Source organism: Squalius cephalus (genome assembly GCF_949319135.1).
Source record: "Squalius cephalus genome assembly, chromosome: 21".
Classification (NCBI taxonomy): Eukaryota; Metazoa; Chordata; class Actinopteri; order Cypriniformes; family Leuciscidae; genus Squalius; species Squalius cephalus.
In genome coordinates, this window is record NC_137142.1 from 20,970,459 (window position 1) to 20,989,462 (window position 19,004).

At 38.6% G+C, this 19,004-nt stretch overlaps 1 protein-coding gene across 2 annotated transcripts in view; it reads left to right on the plus strand.

Annotated features, from left to right (window-relative positions):
- Positions 1-19,004, plus strand: part of smap1 (small ArfGAP 1) — a 116,922-nt gene that overhangs the window by 96,311 nt on the left and 1,607 nt on the right. For both annotated transcript variants that reach the window (XM_079855775.1, XM_079855774.1), the window contains 2 exons: positions 14,081-14,306; positions 14,875-15,191. In XM_079855775.1, the coding sequence (XP_079711901.1) occupies positions 14,081-14,306; positions 14,875-15,191 (543 nt within the window). The remainder of the gene's footprint in view (positions 1-14,080; positions 14,307-14,874; positions 15,192-19,004) is intronic.

A 19,004-nucleotide genomic window follows, 5' to 3' on the forward strand; every position in this document is an offset into this window, starting at 1 on the left:
CATTTATGTTTAAAATAAAGTTATTCTTTTGAACTTTCTATTCATAACAGAATCTTGTAAAAAACACAAAAATAGTAAGCACCACAACTGTTTTCAACATTGATAATGATAAGAAATATTTCTTTAACATCAAATCAGCATATTAGAATGATTTCTGAAGGATCATAATGACACTGACGGAATAATGGAATAATGACTGATGAAAATTCAGCTTTGCCATTACAAGAATAAATTAAATTTTTAAATTGTAATAATATTTTACAATATGTCTGTTTTTACTGTATTTTTTATCAAATGATTGTAGCCATGGTGAATATAAGAGACGTATTTTTTTTAAAAAACAGAAAAAAAGTTTACCAACCTCAAACTTTTGAACGATATTGTACATCATTTTATAGTTCTACATTGTGACAAATTATTTTGTCCCAATGTGGAACTATTTAAACAGCCGCAAATTAACTGCAAATGTTTCTTTAAAATGTTTTTAAAATAAATTGTGACCAGCACCTAAATTATTCATTTGTGTTATATATTCATGTAAATTTTAACCTTAAATCATGATATTAAACACAAAAACTAATCGTCAGTGTTATGTCAACTCTTCCGGCGTATTTGGTAATTTGTCATGGCATAAGGTGGCTAAATTGACCAGCACGCCTCATGTAAGGGAAAGGAGGTACAAATATAAAAAAAGAAGCATTTTTCCGGGGTCACAAACATGCATCTGTTTCTGCCTGCCTTCATTCAGTCTAAAATCAACTGACTAAGAGAGACAAAGAAAAGGTCAAACCCAATTGTTTTAATTTTCTCCGCAAACAACATGATTACATTTTGCCTGTCTAGTTGTGCTGACAGAATTGATTTGCAAGGTCTTCCTGGCCAAAGGATACAGCTTGAATAATGAGGGATATTTGCATTTATTACAGCCCTTCACTGAGAAGAGTGAAGAGGAGAGATGTTTAATAATGTCAAGAGAAGAGAGTGGGGGGGAAAAAAGAAAATCATGTAGAGAGTAGAGAGAGAGAGAGAGAGGGAAGTTGGTAAATGCATGTCAGAGATGGACAATGTGTCTGTTCCTTATTGGTTCAAGATTTTTGTTTTTGACTGATATTGTGTATTTAACTGTAAATGCCCACTTCCCTTATTTTTACATTTGAATGACCCTTTGGCATCATCTAAGGCTCACACTAATAATTGAATAACACTTTAATGTAGTCTTTAGCAGACCTCAGAATGAATATCCATTTTAATGTGCCTGAATTAACTTGTTGCAATGAAAACTAGAAAAAATAATGTTGAATTTTACAGCTGGCCATTTGTCCAGTATGGGCCATGCTTTTTTAAAGGAGAACTCGGCAACTCTAGCGAACTCTAGTCCCTTTTGTTGTCGCATGTTTTCCCCATGAGCTCCCCCAACAGCTGTGGTGGGGCGTATATTTCACAACACGGTCGTAAAAAACTCACTTGTCTTTGTGGAAGCTTGTCTTCACCCCTGAGATCCACTCTCACTAACCCCACATTGTCTTCCCTTAATTGTCTTCTCCCTTAATCAGGGTTGTGCCATATTTAATTTTGGACAGGAATAAAAAGCGAGGCTTTTAGTGATAAAAGTATTCAAAGGATTGTACTGTTGTTTAACAACATACCGATTGTTCAGCTGAAAAATACATGTGATCTATGAGCTTGATAGAGCATATGCTAGCCTCGTTTTCATCAGTTAAATTCAATATGGTGTCTACCCTGACTAAGGTCTTATTCCCTAGTTCCTCCTTTCACGCTTGTTTCGGCCGTCATTTTCAGAATGGCTTGAGGGCGATTCTCTTGTTTTTGATCTCGGAAGCCTGAAGCTGTGCTGAAGTCAGAAAGGTGGCTTGACAAAAAGCTATTTCCCCTCTGTGTGTAGAGCCGCTGGGCTGACTTGGGACTCCTCAAATAATTGATGCCCTCCTGCTCTTCTTTGGCCAAGTGGCAATCAGCCCTTCCTACACAATGTACATTTATACATGCATTCTGCATTCTCATGGAATGCTAATAAAGGATAAAAAGGAGCTAAAGATAGATCACTTGAAAATAGTAAGCGAATGCTCAGGCTTTCACAAAGCCTTCGGTCTCAACAGCATGCTGTCAATCTCTGCTCTTATTCTCCAGATGAATTGAGCGGCGGTGGGTGTGTGATGAGGGAGGATGGCAGCATTATGCCTTGATTCCTGTTTCTTGTGTCTTTTAGAGTCTTTGTGTGGAAGATGTGTCTGAAAGAGCCGCACACTAGCTCTTTAAAGGATTTGGAGGCATTTCGCATATCTGAAGATGTCACTTATAGAAATTGGATTGCTTGTGTATGAATGAGGATTTGTTTTCCCCCAAACAGTCATTTTTGGAAGACAGAACGCCTGCAGGAAGTGCAAAGAGAAGCCTGACCTCGTCTCCATATCAGTGTTGTTATTGTTAAAGTCGGCATTAAAGATTACAAGGGTGCATAGATGTAAAATAATAATAATAAATATAGCTGCAAGCAGCGATACGGGGCCAAGCCCCTGAAGCAGCAGCAACAGCAGTGAAAAGCAGGAAGAGCAAAAACATCAGAAATTGAACATACATGAAAAAACAGCTAGTTCAGAATGAACTGTCCCCTGACCTGAAAACCTGCCAACGTGAAATTTCTCTGGACTTGTTTTTGTTTGCAATAGCCCTAATGTGCTGTAACATGGTGTGTATAGCCATGCTGGGCAACGCTGGTAAAATTACACTATCCTCTTGTTCGCTGGTCCTCTCCCTACTATCTGCTCACATGCTGTGATAATAATAGCTTTGTAGGACTTCTTTATTTTGATAATAGGTAAAAAGAAATCTGATTCTGCTACATAGAACTGAATGAAGAATAATATATTGATATTAATATTGATATTTAATATTATTTTAATAAAGGCCTATTTTCTGTCCAATTTTTGTGTTACTTGAGTTAAAAGTGTGGTTATTTTATTGTATTGGCTTAATTGTTTTTAATTCAGATTCATAAAATTATTGAATTTAATTAAAAAGTTTAATAATAATACAATTATACAAAAATAATTTAAAACGAGTAATTAATAATTTTAAAAAAAGAATAATAATTTCCATGCATTAAGAATTTTCGGTTTCGGCCCAGAATTTTCACTTCGGTGCATCCCTAGAATGAAGTCAAAATTAATAATTTTTATATAAATTTGCTGCATGTTATATTTGAGTTCCTTTCTCAGATAGACACCATCTCTGGAACTGAAACAACTTTTGCACCACTTCTGGCCACAGTACCTCTTGCGGTCTGGCCATGTGCCACACAGGATTTGAAACCACGACCGGAATGGTTCGGAATTCGTGGCACGTGGTTAGTCTTAATGCTAATGTAGCTTATGGTTAGCCTGATAGCTGAAGAGCCACAATAGAAAGAATGGCATCTGGTTAGCATGCTAACCAATTAGCATGCGAAGCTAACTAGCATAAGGCAACAACTACAGGCAAGGTCAACTTTGGAGACGAATATCTCGGGAACGGTTGTGAATATCAAAAATCCGCTCAGTCATTTCTGTTCGGCTTCGTCCGGAGATCATCTGATCACGTTTTGGACAAAATTGAGGAAAATCTGAAGGAGTAGCAGCAAAAAACTCTTTTGCTAAAAATATGGCGGACAGTCACATTGTTGGAAAATGACAAATGAGATGTCGTCCAAATCTACATAAACCAAGGAACATAATGACATGATGCTTATGATGTTTGTAAATAATAAAAATATACAAAGTAGTTACATGAGTAACTCTGTAGCACATCAGAAATAAACAGGCATTCATCAATACTGCAACCCTATTGGCTCTTCCTACAATGTTTATTATTTTGAGCAATCTGGTTTTGTGCATCACACATCAACACGGACAGGGTATTATGTTCCTTTTGTGGAGTGTGCACAAAATGGAAATCAGTTTAACACCCAGAATAACACAACAATAATGAGACCAATAAGCATGCAATTGGTACACTGCAGACATCACTGTTTGGAAAAGAAGAACAAAAGTGGAGAGAGTGGGGAATGATTGTGAGACGATGAGGGAATGTATGTTGACTTTTCTTTTTCCCTGCCCCGATACCAAGTGACAGCATGTGGAAACAAGCAGCCGACAGGCAGGAGATTTCTGATTGACTGGCATTAGGGCCTGAATCAAGGCACTCCCAGTTCTTCTTAAGCCTGAGGGGAGAGGAAGATGAGAGCTTGAGAGACTGTTGGAGCCTTTGATGAGAAACCGCCAGGCTTCTGTATTCTCCATTCCTTCAGTGTGACTCCAGCCGGTGCATGTTAATCTGTCCTCAAACTTCCTCTTTTCACATCTCATCTACTGCCAGCTTTTATATCACCCCCTGAGACATACACACGCAGTCTCCTCCGCAGGACCCCCCTCCCTGCAGCTTCTGTGTGATTGCATTGCACAACTGCTAGCCAGTTTTGGTATCCCATGATGCTCCGTTAGCAAGAAATCCCTCCCTGTTATTGACATCCTGACCAGCCTGTTTCTCTGCAGCTCCCTAATCAAGCTGTCTGCGCACATAAGGGCTGTGAGGATATCAACATCAACATTTTGCTAGTGTTGTGGAGTCAAAACATCCCTGCTCGTTTGCATCGTGATCATTCGCTGTTTGCATATTAAACAAGATGTTTGTCACTGTTGTTTGGAGTTTGTCAAACTGAGGTGTTTACATGTGACTTTTGATGTGGGGTTATGTCATTTGTGTACCATGAGCTAGAGATATAAAACTTCTAGCAAATACCGGTAATTATGGTATTTTATATTACTGATATTAAAATAGCCAGTTTTAAGATTACATGCTATTTTTTATTTATATATATATATATTTTTATTAAGGCTTCACTACATTATAATGTACAGTATGAAAAATGTATATTCTTTTTGAGATTTGCTTAAGATTAACTTTAAGTGAGTGTTAGATGATGGAAATGGCCATCTAAAAATGGTGCAAATGACCATGAACAATTTAATATCCAGTTTTAACTTACTCATAAAGAAAAAACTCTACACTGAAAAAGTTGTAGGATTTACTTTGAGACAGTTTTCACTCAAAATTTGTTAGTAAAATTCATTAATATCTACAAAGAAATGGCAAGTAACACATTTAATTAACCATGAATTTTGGAAGTAGAAAGACTGTAATAGTGTTTTCTTGTAAAACCTACTGCAATAATTATAAATTATTATAAAAATTGATTTTAGCATTTTTACAGTGTACTGTATATGCTGTTAAATATGGTACCATATGTCTCTACCGTGACATGATTTGACCCAAAAATCACACTTCCATATCTTGCAAATGACCCTCTTAGTATTTAGCTGCTTATTATGCTCTTAAAATTAGGATTTTTATGCATTACAGGGTTATTTGAATTCTCTAAACCTCTTCCTGCTCTTTCATTGATGCAGTGTGTACTAGACTAGGTCATGTTATTGCAGAAAGGTTTGCTTTACTTTAGTTATTTTGCTTAGTACCGTCAGTTAGCTGTTTTCTTGCACTGTTTTCTCACCCCAGAATCTGCTGCACAGGATGTATTGTGTGCTGACTCACAAATGAATCATTCAGCTGTTTTTAAGAGGCACAACTCATCAGAAAAACCCACTGTCGTCCCTTTAAGAGTGCAGATTTTGATCCGCTCATGTTCTTTTGAGCTCCGTGGGCCCTCACGTTCAACATATGGGCCTGCCATGCATTCAGCGCTGCGTGCATACAGCACAGTGGAAAACCACATTGAGTCCCTCGGAGCACATGAATGTATGTAAGCTGTATCTGCTCACACTAGTGAGCTCCAGTGTTGGCAGTCTCAGTGTTTCGTGTGCATACTTTAAGCACAGATGGTCTCTCAGTAGGACTTATGCCTAATGAAAGCTGAGCTAGTTCAGTTTGTACGCCTCTACAAAGAGAAAAGGCTCTTGAGGTGGCCGGTGTGCTGCAGGGTGGCTGCTTTGTCCAGGTTTTAAATATGGCTTTCCGGCCACTGGTGTGCTGCACATTTTTAATATACACACACACACACACACAGTATATACATACACATGCACATACACACATATGTATATATATGTGTGTGTGTGTGTGTATGTATATATATATATATATATATATATATATATATATATATATATATATATATATATATATATATATATATATATACAGGTGCTGGTCATAAAATTAGAATATCATCAAAAAGTTGATTTATTTCAAGAATTCAACTTAACAGGTGAAACTAATATATTATATAGACTCATTACATGCAAGTGAGATATTTCAAGCCTTTATTTGTTATAATTTTGATGATTATGGCTTACAGCTTATGAAACCCACAAAATCAAAATCTCAGAAAATTAGAATATTACATGAAATCACACAGTAATTACACAGTGATACCATGGTCATTGAACCAGGTTTTGGTTCTTTTGGCAGTGTGGGCAGGTGCAAATCCTGCTGGAAAATGAAGGAAGCATGAAGTGCTCTGGAAATGTCCTGGTAGACGGCTGCGTTGACTCTGGATTTAATAAAGCACAGTGGACCAAAGTCCTCTTTTCTGATGAGAGCAAATTTTGCATCTCATTTGGAAACCAAGGTCCCAGAGTCTGGAGGAAGAATGGAGAGGCACACAATCCAAGATGTTTGAAGTCCAGTGTGAAGTTTCCACAGTCTGTGTTGGTTTGGGGAGCCATGTCATCGGCTGGTGTTGGTCCACTGTGCTGTCCACTCAACGCAGCCGTCTACCAGGACATTTTCAGAGCACTTCATGCTTCCTTCAGCAGACAAGCTTTATGGAGATGCTGACTTCATTTTCCAGCAGGATTTGCACCTGCCCACACTGCCAAAAGAACCAAAACCTGGTTCAATGACCATGGTATCACTGTGTAATTACTGTGTGATTTCATGTAATATTCTAATTTTCTGGGATTTTGATTTCGTGGGTTTCATAAGCTGTAAGCCATAATCATCAAAATTATAACAAATAAAGGCTTGAAATATCTCACTTTGCATGCAATGAGTCTATATAATATATTAGTTTCACCTGTTAAGTTGAATTCTTGAAATCAACTTTTTGATGATATTCTAATTTTATGACCAGCACCTGTATATATATATATATATGTGTGTGTGTGTGTGTGTGTGTGTATATATATATATATATATATATATATATATATATATATATATATATATATATATATATATATATATATATATATATATATATATATATATATATACATATATATAAACATATACTGTGTGTATATATATTTATATTATTTAGTTATATTTATTATAATTGAATTTTTTTTTTTTTTTTTTTTTTTTGCAGTATGCTTTAAAATATCTGTTCTTGTATTTTAAAGTCTGCTGTCTGTGAAGTAACTCACTGGCAGACGTATCATCTTGGGTGAGAGCTATTACTGCCACCGGTGGCAGAATCTGCGATGTACATGGTCCCACTTTGGTCTTGTGTTTATCCCTGTTGTTAATTGATTCAACGTACTTCTATATGCCTTTGTCCACTGCATCTGATTAGAACAACACACCCACTTCTGCAAGTCAAAGGGTAAAAGGAGATCTAGAAGAAAGCTGTACATTATCATGGGAAAAATGCTTTTTGCCAGATGGTTTAGTTAGGTCATCTACTAGCAGGTACTAATGGGGCCATGCTAACCAGCATCTCTTGGTCCCTTGTCTGTCCTACTCATGAAACCTTTAGAAACCATCATATGTCACTATCCCAAGGTCATAGAAAACATTACAGACGTGTGCATGAATGGTTGGTTCTCACAAAGAACCTTGCTAGGACTGCCCGAGGAACCGCAGCAATGGAGGATTAACTTATTTCATGCTCCAGTCCTGCACAATGGAAATGTACGCATGTTACCAGTTCTACCTTAAAGCCAGAGAGCTTGAAAACATAGCCAATCTGATCACACATCTCAGGAAAAGGTGAGGCTGTCGCTTGTGACCACATGCAAATTGTTAGGATATTTAAAGAACACTTATGCATATTTTAGGATTCAGGAACAGTAAAGCGTCAAGTGTATTAATTTTTCTCTTCACCAGATGTGGTAAGCTAGCCTTTAATTGGTCTTGCTTTTTTCACATATACAGTGTGTGCATGTATGCATGTTCTTGCTTTTCCAGGGCAGCTCATTTTCTTAAAGGCATTCTTGAGTCAGAACGTCCTTGGGTGTCTAAGCAGGGTGTTAAATGTTATGGTAGAGTGGCATCAGGCATTATTCTCAGCCATATTTGTCAGTGGAAAATATAGCTGAAATATTAAATAACCCTAACCCAACCCTAACTCTTTGTGGTCCATATATATTTATATACAGCCATTTTTAGCAGGTACTCGCCATAAAATAATGTTCATTTTCTATAGAATCACAGGAAGCCTTTACCTATTGAAATGTTAAATTAGTGCTATAGTGGTCTTTAATAATTATGGTATTTTTGTTAATGTATGAAGCAGAAGGTCAAATCATGCTGCTTTTATGTGGGAATATTACATGTACTTAATGGCACTATGACTGAAGTCTAGACCAGCTGAGTATCGATCACGACAAAGTGAGGCAGTGGATATATTACTAGAAGGCTGACTGGAAAAAACATATAGGTCAGAGTGCTAATGCAGGCTCAGATGTCTCCATCTTCTATCTGTAACCACTGCTAACACAGTTAACTGATCCCAGAGCAGCACCGCAGGGACACTGTTCTTCACAATATCTGTTGGACCAGTGGAGGTCATGAACGCAATACAACCGGAAAATCTCAATGGCTGATGGGATTGTTGTTTGTAATGAAATTGGCAGAGAACTTCATAAATGCTCTCAAACCTTTCTAAAGGAATATCCTTGTCCTTGACGAATTCATCTAAATGCTTACTTTTAATTTCAAGTTCTGAAATCGCAACAGAGAATTGTGAAAATCTGGCAACAAATGAGTTGGCAATTGGCATGAGTAGTGTTTCGGATTTTTTGGTGCAAACAGTTTTTCTGTTCATGTTTGGTAACGTCATATTTGGTGTGAACGTGCCCTAACTCTTCGTTGATTTTTTTCCCCATTTATGTTGTTGATTGTGTGTCTTTGTGTTCCCCAGATGGCCTCTTGTCTCATCCGCTCTTTCCTGCTGACTGATCCTCAGACTCTGAGCTGCAGTGGGACCTTGGCAGGGTGGCACTGCCAGACTCTGATCTGGCACACACCCAGTCTGCACCCACTGCTGCGAACAGCCGTCTTCACTAAATCCAACCTAACACATTTGTGATTTTGGGGCACTTCTGTTCTTTTGTTTCTTCTTTTCTTTTTTTGTGCTCAGGTTTTTCTGGTTTCCCAGGCAGAAGGGTGCTGTGGGGAAAAGTGGATTAGCCCAGCCCACAGCACCACCAGAGTGCTAATTATCTGTGTGGGGCTGCTAATCAGACAAAGCCTACTCTGTTGCACATAAAATCTCTCTCTCTCTCTCTCTCTCTCTCTCTCTCTCTCTCTCTCTCTCTCTCTCTCTCTCTCTCTCTCTCTCTCTCTCTCTCTCTCTCTCTCTCTCTCTCTCTCTGTGGGGTATGAGTGAATTGTGTTTGGGGGTGGATAGAGCTGGAATATGCATGGTGCTCTGTGAATGTCACAGTGAAATACAGGCTGCACTGTGTGTTTGTACGGTGCGTGTGTGTTTCTGTGCTAATGTGGGGGAGTGAGAGATCAAATATTCATGCTTTTGGTGCCACGCTGATTGTTGATGGATGAGAAGTTGTCTTAGTTGTTTTCGTTTAATACACAATACGTCACTATTCAATACATTGCAATGCAATACAGTGATGTAATTGGACCGCTACCAAAAGGGCGGCAAACACAAGATTTGGAGAGTAGATTGATGAAAAACGGGCTTCATGACCATTAAAAAAAAAAGAAAGATATTTTGATCTTGATCTATTTGTTCAATAGTTTTGTCTGTTCTATCTATCATTCTGTCATCTTATCTATCATTCTATCTATCATTCTATCTATCTTGCTATCTTCCATTCTATCGTTCTGACGTTCTATCGTTTGTTTTATCTAATGTTCTGTCTTTCGTTCTATTTATCTTAATGTTCTGTCGTTTGTTCTACATATCTAACGTTTTGTTGTTCGCTCAACCCATCTAACGTTTTGTCCTCCGTTCTACCCATGTAGCGTTTTTTCGTTTGTTCTTCTACCTATCTAACGCTCTGTTGTTCGTTCTAACATTCTTTCGATCCTTCTCACGTTCTGTCGTTCATTCTAACATTCTGTCGTTTGCTCTACCTAATGTTCTGTCGTTTATTCTACTTATCTATCGTTCTGTTGTTCTATCTATCATTCTGTTGTTTGCTCTACCTATCTAATGTTCTGTCGTTTTCTCTACCTATCCAACGTTCTGTCGTTCGTTCTACCTATCTATTCTGTTGTTCTATCTATCTATCGTTTTGTCATTTGCTCTACCTATATAACACGTTTGTTCTAACGTTCTGTCGATCGTTCTACCCATCTAATGTTCTGTCGTTCATTCTACCTATCGGTCTATTCTATCTACAGTATCTATCATTCTGTCGTTTGCTCTACCTATCTAACGTTCTCTCATTCTTTCTACCTATCTATCGTTGTGTTGTTCTATCTATCTATCTATCGTTCTGTTGTTCTTTCTATCTATCGTTCTGTTGATTGCTCTACCTATCTAACGTGCTGCCGTTAGTTCTAATGTTTTGTCATTCGTTCTACATATTTAACGTTCTGTCGTTCGTTCAACCTATCTGTTGTTATATCTATTATTCTGTCGTTTGCTCTACCTATCTAACGTTCTGTCGTTTGTTCTATCTATCGTTCTGTTGATCCTTCTATCTATATATTGTTCTAGCTATATATACAGTAGCAATATATAGTTCTATCTATCATTCTTTTGTTCTGTACATCTATCATTTGTTCTATTATTCTGTTGCTAATTCTGTCAATACAATATTATAGTGAGACAGCCCTTGTGTTAATATGTGTTGTGTGAATATATATATAGAAGCGGAAGCATTGCAATCTTTGAAGCATACTTTTGAGATGCACATTCATGTGAGCATCCCATCACCATAAACTAAAGACGTGTGCATGTGAGAACAAAAAAATGTTTTGTCTCTCCCGCTCATCCATACAGCATAGAGAATATATCTGCTTCTCTCTCTGAATTCTGGAGTGTTGGTCTCCTGTCCTCCCCCTCCTCATCTATTTTTAATTCTAATAGCATTTCCCGTGTCCCTCTGCGGACCCCCCGATGGATCACTTCAAATGTCACTCGTATTACAAATAGAGAAAAGGGCTTATGTCATCTCTTTTTCATAAATTGGCCTAAAAAAAAGCTCACTCCTGCCAAGTATGTATGTTCTTGCTTGTTGCTGAGGTCTTGAGACTAGCTGTCAAGAGTTTGTGTGATTTCTTTGTTCCTCGTCTCTTCTCTCATGCATATCAAATCATGAACCCATTATAGAATGCAGCAAGCATTTGTTAGCATCAGCCTTAACAGGTTAATCAGCCGAGGGGTTTACGTATCAGATCTGCGAGGCGGTGTTTGGCTTATCGTGCCGCAGTGCTGTTCACCCGTGTTCAGCTCTGCTCGGTTCTTATCAGATGTGGCGACTGGCGCAGCAGCAGCTGGAGGTGTTCCTCCCACATACCTAAGCGCAGAGTTGTGTATCGTCGGCCCATCTAAATGGGAAGAGAGCGTCCGCATGTGTCCCTGCCAACCTCCACCCCATCCTCCCAACCCTGCCTTTTTGTCTCTGATTACTGTGGATCATATCCATGCCCGATGCTCCGGGACACTGATGGATAGACAGCAGGAGAGCAGAGACTGTCTCTGAATAGCGCTCTTATCGTTTAGTTTTATTTATGAGCTCATGTCAGGCACGTACTTCAGCAGTGAACTTCAAAGAATGGCCTGTTCGATATCTGCCATCTGAGTAAGCATGTTTGCCACTTAATGATACTAGAGTGGGGTGATTTTTGTGGGGAAAATCGATTGATACACATCTATTTGTTTTCGCTCGATTTGAATTCAAATGATGTGGCACATTCTCCCCTCTGTTTTTTCACTCCCTCTCTCTGCTTTTCTCTTTCACTCTCTATGGAGGGTGAAATGTTATAATTAGCTTTAGTGAAATCGTTTGGCAGATCGGTTTCTTTCCTTTGTTAACTTATTTGTTTTAATAGAGAGTCTCTTGTGCTCACCAAGGCTGCATTTATTTGATCAAAATACATTAAAAACAGTAACATTATGAAATATATATATTCTATTTTAATAGATTTTAAAATGTAATTTATTCTTTTGGTGGCAAAGCTGAATTTTCAGCATCATTACCCCAGTCTTCAGTGTCACATGATCCTTAAGAAATCATTCTAATATGAAGATTTGGTGCTCAAGAAACTTTTCTTATTATTATATGTGTTGAAAACAGTTGTGCTGCTTAATATTTTTGTTGAAAGGTGTTTTTTTATGATCAAAAGAATGGCATTTATTTGAAATTGAAATGTTTTGTAACATTATAAATGTCTTTACTATCAGTTTAATGCATTCTTTCTGAGTAAAAGTATTCATTTCTTTCAAAAATTAAAAAAATTATGTACCCAAACTTTTAAAAGGTAGGGCATTTGCAACAAAAGTGTGTATATTTGTATTAAAAAAAATTGTAATGTTAAATTTATCACAAGCATATAAATACCCTTGCAGCCAGAAGACAAAGACACTAGGATTCATGAAGTCCATCTGGCATGGCTAATATATACAGTAGCATGGTGTGTTGCTAGCATAGCGCACCTCAGTCCTGCTTAAATAGTGTGATGCCCTCCTGGTTCTTAATCAGGAATGGAATGGAGCCTGTGCCAAATCTCAGCAAGGCTCGCCCAGGTCTCGCACATCACTGAACATGACCTTGGGCCACTGTTGAGATTCTGCAGCCATGTGCCACCAGAGTCAGTCAGTTACTTGTCAGCATGCTGACTTTCCTGAACATATGAACTATGATTTGGGCCTAGAATTTTCCCTCAGTTTCATATTGACAGACTTGCTTTTTGGAGGGTAACCATGGCATCAGCCGTACCATCTGCAGCTTTGTGGCTGCTAGTCTAGCGTCGCACGACTGTAATTGAGTAAAAGGATGCAGGTGCTTTGACTGAACACAAACTGCCTCTTACTGATTGTCTCCTCCATCTTTTGCTATTTGTGTGCGCTGTAACTTTGCGTAAACGGTGAATTGTGTCTCCTCTTCCTGAGCTATTCATTCATCACAGCTGCAGTCTAATTAATGTCATTTCTCTGCTTGAAGATGATGAAGCCTTTCTTTCATCTTTGTGTGTGTGTATTTGTGTCTTCTCTCCTCTGAGTTTATACAGGATGGATATTTTTAACCAACTTTGATTTGATTATTTGCCATCTTTTGACTCTCTCTTTTGGTTCCTTAAGAACCATTGTTCAGCAAAATGCTGGCATTTCAGTAGGAATCCGCATGATTGAGAATTTCACGTTAGAGCGAAAGATTTCTACAGAAAGCTGCTTGGTTTGAAAGTGACTTCTGTGTGAGCTGTGTTTTATACATTGCTACACCATTTAGAATGAACCTTTTTGACTACAAATTTGCTAATGTGACTGCACCTTTTCTGGTACTGTGGCAGCAACATAATCCAGTTTTGATTCCAGCCTAAGCTACTTAATAAGCAGACCTTAAATGGCCCATGCTTAACATGAGCATGAATATGAAAATTTTTTGGTACTTTTCCTCTTAGTGGTATTTCTTCTGTGGGTGTTTGGAGCTGTATCCGGTTGATTTGGCACAGGTTTTCCACCATTTAGACTGGAAAGTCTGTAGAGATACCTAATTTGGCTCATGATTTTAAGGCCCACATATATATCCATGCGTGTGTGTGTGATTGCTAATGAGTTTGTTGATTTATCAGGAATTTATTTTTTGAGAGTGCATTAGCAGGTGTTGAGAATCTATGTGGCTTTAAGTCAACCGTCTCCTGTGCTCTGCAGGTCAGTTCCAGTAAGGCAGCTGGGAGCATTCAAGCCAGCTCTGCCGGAGGGGCTGTGGCATGTGCTACGGCCACCGGAAGTTCTGCTCCAGCACAGGGAGATCTGGACCTGTTCAGCGAAACCAGCGGGAGCAGCAAAGCAGAGGAATCGGCCAAGAAACCTCTCTCCAAGGACTCCATTCTCTCCCTGTATGGCTCCAGCACCGTCCCACAACAGCCTGCACAAGGTACATCCATCCCCCCAGAGTCCCACTTTCTTATTCCTCAGAGAATGAGCGATCTGAGCGAGAAAATGCTGATCTATAAATGGCGCTTTGCGTCCAGAGTCCATTTCTAATGGTGCAGTGGGAGTGTGTGTGTTTGAGAGAAAGAGAAAGCAAGCGAGGTTCTTGAGAAGCCCTGCTTTAATGGGAGTATCAATAATTCAAGCACTGCGTGTCTCAGCACTCTGATACTGCTGAACGAGGTTTAAAGCTGCCTGCTTCTCCTGCCCCGCTCTTCAAAGAGGACATTTCCCAAAACCTCAGATGCTCAAAATGAAGACTCCACCATCAGGACGCTTTATATGTCCCCTTTCATCCTGCACACCTCTCCTATCTCAAAGATCCATTTCCTCTGTGCTTAGGGCAAGAAACTGCACACATTATCCCAGATATTGATTGCTCTCCTCTGCCTGTGATGCTTTGTGTGTCCGTGTCCTCTGGTCTGCTTCTGTTTTTGTCTCTTTGAACATATTGAACATGGCGTTGTGTGTAAATCTTATTTGTGAACCTTTGTGCAATTCTGCTCCCACAGCGACTGCGATGTTCATGGGCCCGTCTCAGATGCAGTTCCCTGCGCAGCCACAGGGTAACTTCCAGGCTTTCCCCGGGATGGGAGGAGCCATGCCGCCCACTACCATGATGGGGGCCGTCATGGGCCAGGGTGGCGCGATGATGGGCCAGAATACAGGCATGATGGTTGGCATGACAATGCCTAATGGTTTCATGGGCAACGCACAGCCTGGGGTGATGGGCTTGGCTCCAGGCATGATGGGACCTCAGGGCATGGTGGCCCCTCAAAACATGTATGCCATGCAGCCAGGTCAGCAAGGACAGTGGAATATGGCACAGGTATGTTATGGTGCTGTAAGCAATTTACTACAAATAAAATGTCCCTACAGTCACCGAAATTAGTGTCTTATGAAATCACACCTGTCTCTGTGACAGCTCTGAAAAAAAAAAGGTTCAGGGAGTGGCCTGCACTTCAGAAAATATGTATCATGGTTTCCTCAAAAATAATAAGCAACATAACTGTTTTCAACATTGATTATAAGAAATGTTTCTTGTTAGATTGTAATAGTATTCACAATAGTACTGTATATTTGATCAAATAAATGCAGCCGTGGTGAGCAAGTATAATTAGAAAGGCTAAATTAGATATTTACATCTAAAACATTCGAAACTACTTTTATATTGTTTTATAAAGATGGTCATTAGATACCATATACCATAGATAGGTAATTATTAGAATATTCTGTGCTGTAATGTTAAATGAAGTCCTTATGAAACTAGTTGTACTTATGAGTTTGAATTGGTAGATCTGTCGAGTGGTAATCTTGTTGAAAGCAGATAACAGCTAGTTAGCTCCACTGGAAGAAGGAAAGAGCCTGTCAATTTTGCCAGTCAAAGTATTCAAAAAGCTGACAAACAAATGATAAATGCAATCATATCATGAGATATAAACAGAACCAAAAAAAATGTTGTGAGTAAAATAAGAGGACCTGAGAAATGTCATAATTAAATACTGTCAAGTCACATACTGGAGGTCAAGAGCTTCAGGTGAGGTTCATAATGTTCTTCTGGGGGTATATTTTTAACCAACCCTCTCAGAATCTGCCATGAGTCATTGATATGACGCAATGGCTGCAGTGGATCAGTATCTGCTTTTTATAGAGAGAACATCTATATCTGAAGCTATTACCATTCATCACATTCGATTCCCACAATGCATCTCCCGGGATCTCACAAAGCTTTCCTGTTTTTCAGATCGGATCTTTCACATTTTCAAAGCCATTTTAGGTGAAAAGCGAGTTGTCACATTCAGTCTCTCTCGGTCACTCTCACCGTATAATCAGAGATTCATAATAAGGGTTTTTAAAATCCTCATCTAATCTGCTGTCACCTCTCATCTGCATGTGGCTCATTAAAGACGAGGGCTCAGTGACTCCGACCTCTCATCTTCTATCATCTCCCTGCCTCCCGTGGCCTGTGACCCTCTGTGTATGAGGCTGTGAACGAGGGAGTCCGAGATTTCAGCCTCTGGGAGGTTAATTACACATCATAAATCAATATAGTGTGCCTTACACTCACACGGCCTTAATTAAAATCCCTCCCCACAATGCAAGCGTGTGCAGGACGAGTTATAGGCCTTCAGCAGCACATTTATATTTTGAGAGATCGGTTGAGAAAAGAAATGCTTGTGCTTAATGGTTTTTTGGAGTGAGGGTAATTTTGCCGCACGGTTCCTGGGAGGAGTGGGGGGTTTTTTTTGAGATGGATCTGACTTGAAATGTTTTTCTTTGTTACCCAGCACACAGGGAGGAGAAGAATCATTAGCGTTTGATATTCACTCCCTTTAATACGGCTCTTGGAGTATTTACAAACACAAACACACACACTCTAACGACACACTTATTTCTCTGTGCGTATGCGGTATTGTGTTGCGGAGGAAGCAGGTGTAATTATGAGATTGGCCAAATTTGTCCTGCTAAATGAAGTCTAGGTCCACAGTGGGTCCTCCTGAGTATTTTGGGAAGGTTTTTTTAAAAAAACATTTTACCCTCTGACTATCTCACTCTAGTCATACACTTCATGGCCTAAAGCGGTTTAGTCACCTTGTGAGACATCAGAGCACTCCAGGAGTTCACGGTGATGGATAACCTCCCTCTCCGCCTCAGGAAGGGCTTTAGTGCTTTGGAATTAAACATGAATAGGAGGCCGATGAAATATGTGCATTGTAGTCTATTTCAAGATTGTATGGGAAAAGTCAAATGCTACTGTTTCTGTATATTTAAAGTGGCTTTTTGTACCATATCAATGTGTATTCCCTTCAATCTACTACCAAACATTTAGGTTCGGTGAGATTTTTGAATCATGTCATTATAAAGTCTCTTATGCTCATCAAGGCCACATTTATTTGATATTAAATATAGTAAAATTGTGAAAATTATTTTAATATATTTTAAAGTGTATTTTTTTTCCTGTGATGGCAATGCAAAATTTTCAGCATCATTACTCCATTTCCTTCAGAAATCGTTTGGTGACCAATAAATGTTTCTTATAGTTGAAAACATGCCAAAAGAACAGCATTTATTTGAAATAGAAATGTTTTGTAACAATGTGAATGTTTTTACTGACTGTCTTGATCAATTTAATGCATCCTTGCTGAATTTTTTATATTCATTTCTCAAAAAGAAATATTTGGAACGTTTGTGTAGTCTAAAAACATATACCGTAATTATGGTCGTAATTTATTTTTTCATTACTATTTTATGCAATACTTATGCAAGCTATGTAGTTAAGTTGTTTATATGCAAATGAGCTCTGTTTTGATTGGCTCATTTCACTGTTTCGCTCCACAGATCGGGCTGAGCTGAATAGTGGCTAAGCAGTTATGTAAACATTAACGTAACATTGTATGTAAACACCAACCATCCAGTCAATTAATAAGGTTGACTATTTTAAGTGTTATATTTTTTGAAAGCTGTGTCAGCGTCTTCGAGAGGTTTTTAGCGTGCTAACAGTGGTTTAGTGTGCTGTCAGACTGTCAGCATGGTAAAATCACATCTCTCATCTCCCTCTAAAACACCGGCACTACGGCCATCAAAGCGTCGTCTCTGTCACAAATCTACCGCATTCAACGACATATTTCAAGACAATTACTGTCGGACTTGTTGCACTGATCGTGCTGTGAGCAGTGTTCCTGTTATCATCCACAGTTCTCTGTGAAGAGATTAGTTTTGAGTAATAAAAGATTGTATTTTATTTTAGCCTTTGTAAATGCCAGACAACCAACTGACTGGTGGATTATGTAGTTTTGTACATCCATTGTCAACACAGTACAGGCAACTCTTATTGCGAAGAAAGAAAAATCCTGTTTTCCATTATATATCCATTTTGACAGCTGGATAAAGATTGCACAAACTTTAGTTCCCAGAATTCAAGTTAATAATGAAAAATAGGAGACTGCTTATTTGAAACCATTAGTTTTTCTCTCTCTGCTGGCTATAAGCTGTAGAGACAGGAGTATAAATCAGACAGACGTGTCTGATGGGCTGCCCCACAGGACCAGTCAGGAAGAATACTGGTGGAAGTCAAGGGAAAAGGGCAGAGGTATAGAAAATGAAAGGGAGATGGAGTAGAAGCAGACGAAGAGTAATAAGAGGGGTGAGTGAGTTTAAAAATCAGAGGACAGTTTAGTAACCTGAAAAAAAGAAAAGAGGAAAATGGAACTTTGGAGGGAAAGGCCATCCTCAGGTGAAATTACTGGTCGTCTGTCTTTTACTTTTCACGCAACTGCAGACACTTCACCAAAAGCAAGTATATTTCTCTTTTAATAACAAAACTCTGTTTCAAAACCTAGTGACCTTCATAGACACATCTTAACAGTCATGCAATCTTGTGAGTGATCAATTTGAACTTTAAATACTTTTATTCAGTGAGGATGCATCAAATTGATCAAAAGTGACAGTAAAGACATTTATAATGTTACAAATTTGTATTTCAAATAAATGCTATTCTTTTTTACTTATATGCTATAATATGCTATTCTTTTCTTTTAACTTTTTATTTATCAAAAAAAAATTTTGCACTGTTTCCATAAAAAAATTAAGCAGCATAACTGTTTTCAACATTGATGATAATAAGAAATGTTTATTGAACCCC